General features: G+C 31.0%; 1 protein-coding gene across 3 annotated transcripts; it reads left to right on the top strand.

Moving 5' to 3' along the window:
• Positions 1–2192: 2192 nt before the first annotated feature.
• Positions 2193–9134, top strand: LOC114371246 (SEC12-like protein 1). 3 transcript variants are annotated; one of them, XM_028328705.1, is made up of 11 exons: positions 2193–2209; positions 2392–2668; positions 3204–3304; positions 3949–4081; positions 4195–4286; positions 4580–4679; positions 4770–4842; positions 4956–5076; positions 6948–7067; positions 7530–7600; positions 7704–8277. In XM_028328705.1, exons 2-11 carry the CDS (start codon positions 2492–2494, stop codon positions 7898–7900), a joined length of 1185 nt encoding a protein of 394 aa, XP_028184506.1. In that variant the 5' UTR covers positions 2193–2209; positions 2392–2491; the 3' UTR covers positions 7901–8277. The 3 variants fall into 3 exon arrangements, 2 of the variants coding, with proteins under 2 accessions (XP_028184506.1, XP_028184505.1); XR_003658035.1 differs by lacking the exon at positions 2193–2209 and adding an exon at positions 8998–9134 and having other exon boundaries at positions 2321–2668; positions 7704–7954; XM_028328704.1 differs by lacking the exon at positions 2193–2209 and having other exon boundaries at positions 2321–2668.
• Positions 9135–9142: the final 8 nt, after the last annotated feature.

Here is a 9142-nt window from a genome sequence, read left to right as displayed (position 1 = left end):
CCGTAATATGATAACTTGGGACTTACCTCAATATTTCATATATCTATGTAATAGTTTTCACTTAATTGATTAATTTAATCCCTTGTTAAAACTATACTTCAAGTCTAATTTGCAAACACAGAACATATGGCAAGTAAAAATCTATTTCATAATTTATTAATTATATTTTATTCTCCCCGTTTCATAATAATTATTAATCATTGTGCAAAAAGAAAAAAAATTATCCCAAATTATTTAACTCTTTAATGTAATATTAATTATTAATTTTCATATCTCTTATAATATTAACGATACATATAACAAAAATTATGATTATAAAATTAATTTTGTAAAATTATTATTATTTTGTTTATTTATAAGTTTTTGTAAAAAATTAGTATAACAATTATAATAATATTGGGGAAATATATATATTAAATTTAATGTGAGGTATGTTTTTAAATATATGAAAATAAGAATGATTCAATAATCTTCTTCTTATTGTTTAATTTTATACTATTTGACAAAAAATAAGATAATATATAATTATGACTTCGCAATAAGATTAATAAAAAAACATTTTTATAAATTTATTGATAATATACAAGAAAAGTTTATTTTTCATGCATTACATTATATAAAAAGTTTTTTAAAAAATACCAAAATATGATAATATGCAATTAAATTAATGTAACACCATTAATATATTTAACTAAATTCAAATAAGAATGAACTTGATTTGTACCAATATAAATCAGTCCATCTCTTCGTGCATGTAAATTTACCTTGTGCTGATATTATTTATTATTAGTATAAATTAAAAAGTTTAATGTCCATGTCCATATGGTATAAAATATTTAATTATAAATTATCTTTTAAATTATTATAAAAGTTAATAAATTTATCATATATAATAAATTTTAATTACATTATTGTGTAAAATTATTTATAATGTCAATATATAACCTTTTTCTCTAAATAAAATCAATATTAATATTTTTTTTATACAAATCACATTTATTTTTTATTAGAAACAATACTAGTAAAATTTATTATGACACAATAAATTACTCCTCACTTTTGAGTATTTATCCTTATTAAATACTCCAGACTTAAATTTGATGGTTTAGCTGAAAGTCTAATGTGTTAATTGATGCTTAAGATTATAATAAATATCATGAATAATTAAAAGAAAGGTACTTTAAAGGTATTTTATTAATGTATTTTTTAACCTTTCAATGTGAAAAGCCTAATTTCTAACAAAATAATTCACCCTTAATTAATTAGAAGTCATTTTTAGTATAATTTTAAAACCAAATTTTATAAAATTTTATAAATTTATCCTATGTGATCATTTTGTAAAAGATGAGAATTTATTGTTTACCAAAATTCAGATTAAGTACTAAGTAGAGATAAACTCGTCCATCTAATCTAACATCCACAACAACGTGTGACTCGATCAGAAAACTAGAAATACAAAACCCCATCTTCCAATTTCACTTATAAACCTTCTCTATACTTTCTCTGACTACCATTGTCGTGCTGGTGCGTCCCTTTGTCGTCTTCAGGGTTGTTGCTCTCTACCATTCGCAAGTGAGATTCATGACTTTTGATTTCATACCCTAAACTTGTTTTTGCTGCACCAACTCCTCTGTTTTAGAGGAACACTTGTGTTGTGTGATTGTATTCTAAATAATTCTAATTCTAATTATAATGTTAATATAATTATCACAAACTCATATTTCCACATCGGTAAAGAATTTTATCATGATACATTTACTTGTAAAATAATCCTTTGCATATACCCAAAACAATGTAAACCACTTTATATTATATATCAGAAAGAAAAAAAATCAGGCTCAACTTGGTTTCCAAATCTAATCCAACATTGTTTATGGGATTCGGAACACCAACTTGTTTTATTGTCAGCATACGGCAAACAGCAACCACATCGCGGAATCTTAAGCGAATATCTCCATAGTTGACAATATGTTTTGTTTCTTCCATCATTGTTGCATTAACGGACCCATCTCTCCCTTCATTAAACTAATCGCTTCAATTTTTTCAACCCTGAAAATTAAACAACTTTCATCTTTTTAATATATAAATTCCCCTAAACATATTTTCACATTGCGTTTAAGCAAAAGTTGCATCATCCTCATAAAACCCTGTGAACATACATGCATTCATATACTCAGCAATTTTAAAACACAATATCACGTAAAAAAAGGTGAGACATGTCTTTTTCGAAGGCGTGACATTAATTAATAAGGCTGTGCCTTGTTTCATTGATTAATCAATTAACGATTAAATAAAACAAGGCAAAAGCTCTTTCTATCTTCTTTTGACTTTTATTTTTATTCAGATGCTCTCATTTTCGTCTCTGACATTTCTATTTAAAATTTGCCGAAGAATCCAATTCAGCGATCTCCGAAGAGCTCCATTTGTTGCACTCCAATTGGAAAAAAGAAGTGAACTTGCGATCTGGGTATCCAATTTTCGAACTCTTTCGATGGGGAATGATGCAGGGTCACCGCAGGGTCCGGTTACGTGTGGGTCGTGGATTCGGAGGCCCGAGAATTTGAATTTGGTGGTGTTGGGAAGGTCCAGACGTGGCAGTTCTTGTCCTTCTCTCTTAGAGATTTTCTCCTTCGATCCCAAAACCACTTCTTTGTCTACCTCTCCTCTGGTATTTCTCTAAAACTCTGAATATCCATACACATATTATGTGTGTTGTGTGTGTTTTGTGTTATGTTTGCATGTGCGTGTGTAATTTATGCTATATTATGTATAGAGTGACCCATTTGAAACATAATTTGTTTTATGCAGGCCCTTTTTATTGTAAGTTGAAAAACTGTTTTTGTTCTTTATGTGTTATGTTTGTGTATGTCTTTCTTGGGGTGTGGCTTATATATCTATTGGACTACTTTAATTAGTCTCAATTGGTTTTAAGCTGAAATAGAATATGTCTGAGCATGTAGATTCTGTGGAGTGAGTCATTTGAAAAAACATGAGCCTTTTTGTGCATATACTTTTTGGTTTTTGGCTGAGAAACTGTTTACTTTTTCCTCTCTGAAGCAGATGGTTGGTGGAAGTAGGTATTATGAACAAATTCTGTTGTTGAAAAGTGTTTTTAGTGTTGAGTTTCTGGGTTGCTGAATGGAAGCAAAGTATGGATGGGCTTCAGTTTCGGCTTTAACGATGTTTTTGTTTTGATATTTCAGACCACTTATGTGTTGGAAGCAGAGGAAGGTGATCCTGTTGCCATTACAGTTCACCCAAGTGGGGATGATTTTGTGTGCGCTCTCAGCAATGGTAGCTGCAAGTAAGTTTCTTTTGTAAGGGTTTCGGGATTGAAACATTCTTCTATATGTATTCATCCATTTGAATACTTCTATGACGTGTCTCAACTTGCATTTATAAAATTAGCAGTTACTGCCACTTTCAATAATCTAAGAACCAGACTCCAACATTTTATCGTCCTTTAAATATTCAAAGTACAAGATAAAACTGTAGGCTCGGTTTTACCAAATTTATTTCTGACGGTTTCTTGTTCCTTTTTTTCCCCTAGGAACTAGGGAGTGTTTGACACAATAGTTATTGTTGTTTCTTAAGTATAGATAGATGAATTTTTCCTTGAGTTATTTTCATAGTATGATTTGTGCCATCCTTGGATACTGTGTTAAGATCCTCCATCAGTTAGGTTTATGGCCGAAGTACACTTTTATAATGACCTTGGCATTAACTTTTGAGGTAGAGTTAGACTTATTTCATTCTCAATTCTATATGATATCAAAGCGTATACGGTCCTGATGTTTGACCACCTGCACATGTCTGGTGCAGCCTACAAACTTCATGCTCTAGCCTCTGGATGTCTAGTCCTGGACATGATATCCTCCCATGGTTCTTAATTCTAATTTATACTGAACTGAACATATATAGATTGAAGTGTTTCCCCATGGCTTGTAGATTGTTTGAGCTGTATGGTCGTGAAACAAACATGAAGTTGTTGGCTAAGGAACTGGCTCCTCTACAGGGTATTGGTCCTCAGAAATGTATTTCTTTTAGTGTTGATGGGTCTAAATTTGCTGCTGGCGGAATGGTAAGCATCAATTTAGAATCCAACCAATCGCTTTTATTTTCTATTCAGCACTTTGAGTTTTTCCTTTTCAAGTTTGATCTCGTATGTTTGACTTCTGTCTTTGACAAGTGTAGGATGGACATCTCAGAATCATGGAGTGGCCTAGTATGCGTGTGATTTTGGATGAACCTAGAGCACACAATTCAGTTCAGGATATGGATTTTAGGTTGGTATAGTAAACAAATCTATTTGAATCCTGCTAAAGGATGCATTAGTCCATACAGCTAGTAAAATTGTAATAAATAGTTGATAAAGCCGGTAACTATTGTAATCTTATTTGGAGTTTTTACCACCAGATAAGATAATTTTGCTTCGCATGTTCATGCCTGCAATAACGTGACCGTATGGATATGATCTCTTAGAAAATAAAAGTATGTCACATTGTAAATATCTTAATCCTGAAACTTTGATGATATTGATACTTACTATATTGTCCTTCATATTTTTTCCATACTTCAGTCTAGATTCAGAATTTCTAGCTTCAACTTCTACTGATGGTTCAGCAAGAATTTGGAAGACTGAAGATGGTGTTCCTTTGAATACTTTGTCTCGCAACTCGGTATGGTGCATTTGATTTAAGAACCTGTGGCAAGATCTGTATGCAGTTACTTGTATCGCTTAATCCAAATATTTCCTTTTGTCTCTTTAGGATGAAAAGATTGAATTATGTCGATTTTCCAAGGACGGAACCAAACCATTTTTATTTTGCTCTGTTCAAAAAGGTATATGATTATCTTGTTTCTAGTATATTTTATAGTATTAATTTGTATATTCTCCAAATCTCTTTGACCAGCAAAGCATGGCCTTTATTATAGATACTTCTATCTTTGAGCAGGTGATACTTCTGTCACTGCGGTTTATGATATTAGCACATGGAATAAAATTGGGCATAAGAGGCTGATTAGAAAGTCTGCTTCAGTAATGTCAATTAGCAATGATGGGAAATACCTTTCTCTGTAAGAACCTACAGTTATCTTTGGACTTTTTGGCTTATGTGTGGTCATTGGTCAACATTCTACCTTTATTTTTTGTCAGTTTTGATTTCCAAAATTTATCTAGATAGTTTTCTGTGACTATTTCACATCTTACATCTTTAGCAAGTAAATGATTTAGAATTTTTATTTCTTTTGTTTGGGCCAATAAAATTTCTATTCAATTCCCTCTGTTATACTCAGCAGTCTGCATGCTAGAAGGAATGCTTGTATCCCCCTGCCCCATGCATTTATCTAATGTAGGAATTTAATATCCCAATCTAAAAATGTTGACCAGGGTAAACAAACCTCTCAATCATAATCAAAACTAAAACTTCAATAGAAGAGTGGAAGAGATTGAAAAGAGCTGAAATTGCATTCTTCAATGAATACCTAAGTACAAAAAAGTTTAATGAAGTTTTTTTGAAAATTGAATTTTACTCTTACTTTGAATTTCAGATTTCCGTGTAGAGTCCTCCTTATGTAATAAAGCCATTCACTTTCTTAATTGTTATAGAACACCGTGTCTATATTAGTGTATTTAAATCATTTGGGTACCAAAGTGGGAATGTGATTTTGGCCATCTCCTTAAAACTGTGAAGGAATGAAGAAAACTGTTAGAATTGATCATGTTTTTCCATCTTATTACTTTGTCTCTTTCTGATCTACAGCACTACATTTATGTTAATGTAGCTCTAATTCCTTCTTTGAGTGTCTTCTTATGAATCATTTTTTGACCTCTGCACCCACAAGTCATCTGGGTGATAGACTACCTAATAATCATTTTCTTCTGCATAACTGCAGAGTTCTTTATTTTGTGTGTTTACTGTATCTCCAATTTAATGCATAAAAAGCTGTTGAAAAGTTGACTGCAGAGTGCACATAAAACTCATTTTTGTCTATTAGCTTGATCCTATTTCCTTTTAGAATCCTAATAGTCTTTTCAAAACTGACGACTGTAATTCATTTCCTTGGAAACAGCATGAACTAAAATGACATATCTTATTATGTTTTTTTCAATTGTAGCTTGCCACTAGGATCAATGCCTTAGGGTTGTTTGATTTGTTAAAAATATGATACTGAACAGGACAAAAAGAACAACACAGGACAAAGATATAAGTTAATAGACAATTTCTTATCTTGTACTTCATTTGACGAATAATGGACAACACAAATATAATAATATAAAGTTTCCTAAAATACCTAATATTAATTATCTTAAAACAATTATATCAAATTTAATGTGTTTATCAAAATAAAGAAAGAGAGAGATTAGAACAAAAAAAATATGGTGTTTCCTTTTTTCAATGTTTATGTTGGTTTAGTTACTATCTTTTCAGTTATTAAAGAGATAAAAATAAGGATATATGTGTCTTTTTAATATTTTGTATCTGGGACAAAAAGTTTCCCATGGCTTTCTGAGTAACAAAAATTAGAGATGTTGTTCTGTTCTCATCTGCTTGATTTGTGTTGGCCCTTAATCCTTTTTCAAATCAAACATGAAACAAAAATATTTGTCCTGCCAATACTATAATTTTTAACAAATCAAACAGACCCTTAGTCTTTTTTTTTTTTTTTTGGGATGTGGCTGGTGGGGTTAGCTGTTAAAAGAAGAGTAAGTGATTGCTTGTTTTATAACTATAAAAAAATGTTTAAATATGTTGTTGTGGGGTACATCCTCTATAAAATTACTATAGTATATTCACCAAAAAAATTACTAAAATATTTTGATTAAAACATTTGAAGGCCTGTAAGTTTGTGATGTGATTTACACTTCACTTGTATATCACATTGCAATCTATGATAATAATATGTCTCCAGCATTTTTTCAGCTCATCATACTTCTGTAATTTCAGGGGCAGTAAAGATGGAGACATATGTGTAGTTGAAGTAAAGAAAATGCAGATATACCATTATAGCAAGAGACTGCACCTGGGTACAAATATTGCATCGCTTGAGTTCTGTCCCGGGGAAAGGTAATTTCTATGCTCTATTGGTTTAATTTGGCACCTCTGATAAATATAAACTTATGTAGAGTTTTAGTAAACTGCTGAAACCTCCTTTTTGAATATTGAGCACAAAGTTGGGATTAAGCTATTCATTTGAATATTGGAACATGCATTGGGTACAAACCTTGGAGTTAGCAATGGATTTTTTCTCATCAGATCATTAGCCAGAGTAAATATGGATTTTTGAATTTGAACCTTGGTGCTAGAGAACCAAGCTGACCTGATGAAAGCTTAAGCCGTTTATAAAGGAATTTAAGTTGTTTTTTTTTTTAATAAATTATATCTAACATGCCTCTGCAGATTGGCTTTTAGTATTGGATTCTGATTCTTAATCATAGACAGTAATTTCACACTTAAAAAAATAAATACATTCAGTTAATAAATCTATTATTTTGGTCTTGCCTACTCATATGGTCTTTTCTTGTTCAGGGTTGTACTTACAACCTCAGTAGAATGGGGAGCACTGGTCACTAAGCTGACTGTACCTAAAGATTGGAAAGGTTCTCTCTCTCTCACACGCATGCATGCATCCCTTATTCATCCTAACACCGTGCAATAATGTCTATTCAATTTGACATTTTCAATATCCTTTCAAACCTGCAGAATGGCAGATCTATTTGGTGCTATTGGGACTATTTTTAGCATCAGCTGTTGCATTTTACATATTCTTTGAGAACTCTGATTCATTCTGGAACTTTCCCATGGGCAAAGACCAACCAGCAAGACCAAGGTTTAAACCTGTGTTAAAAGATCCCCAGTCTTATGATGATCAAAATATTTGGGGGCCAGTAGATATGTGATCACACAGACGTTCTTGATTTTAGTCTTCAGTGCTGTTTTGGAAGCTGTAACTGGTATCAACATTTATTTTTATTTTTTTTATTACTGGTATCAACATTTATTTAAGCCCTTATAGAGTTAGGCACTATTACAAGCATTTACTTCTATTTTTGTGGGGTGAAAATTATGAACCTAAAGGCCTTATTGATATGTAATTTTAATAGAAACTTTAGGAATAATCAAATAGCTTCCTTAAATTTACAAGTTACACGCAAGGCTGCTTTGTAGCTATGTGATGGGATCCCTTGAAGAGGCACGCCTGTGGATATCTTTCCTTTTTTTCTTATTTTGTTTCTTGTTTTAATGATAATGATAATAACCTCTTATATTTGTTTTATGCCTTTGGTTAGAGAAAAAAAAAAGGGGGGAACCTTTGAATCAAGTTCCCAGCAAGATTTGACTATCTTGCATCAATGTCCAACTTCTCTTTTCTCTGATTGTTTTGCTGATTTTACGAGACACTCTTAAGTGAGGTCCTAGTATTGGTTTTGCCGTCTCTCTTCTCTACTTTTCCACTCATAAAAAAAAAGTTACAAGATTAAGAAAATGTGTCTTCTCATTTCTATGATGTTATTACATTTATATCTATAGACAAATGAATATATTTTTTTTAACATGATTTATTTTATATTTAAAGATTAGTCAAGATTTTGAATTTTGAATTACTTGATTAAGAGTCACTTGTTAATCATTATTGATTATTTAAAGTACTTTAAAGATTAAAAATAAAATAAATATGTAAGATATAAAAATAAAAAAAATATTCAATTATAAGAACTAAAAATATAATTAAATTATTTATGATGAAGGATGAAAATTGGAATAGTGCAAAAAAAAAACAATTTTAATTTGAAAAGCAAATGTGACAAGTTTTTTTTTAATTTAATGATTATGTATTGTTGATATAAAAAAATATTTTCAACCAATAAAAAATCATCATTATTATGAATTTTAATTTGAAAAAAAAATGCAGTATTTCATGTATTAACGTCATACATGTGCATAGCTCAAACTAAATAAATGTCTTACAGTAAACACATGAACCCTCTTGTCCCAGATCTACGTGTCTCCCAACCCAGATTTGCTTGAACTCTTTTTTGTCCTAGAGTGAAGAATCCGATCAACACCTCATCACAAATCCACGTGAAACATCCAAGAACGTCAAGGTTTGTTGATGACACTGGAGGAGTGTTGAAGGTTTG

Source organism: Glycine soja, chromosome 10 (assembly GCF_004193775.1).
Source record: "Glycine soja cultivar W05 chromosome 10, ASM419377v2, whole genome shotgun sequence".
Taxonomy (NCBI): Eukaryota; Viridiplantae; Streptophyta; class Magnoliopsida; order Fabales; family Fabaceae; genus Glycine; species Glycine soja.
Note: the sequence above shows the minus strand (reverse complement) of the source record. Positions and strands in the feature narration are given on the sequence as shown.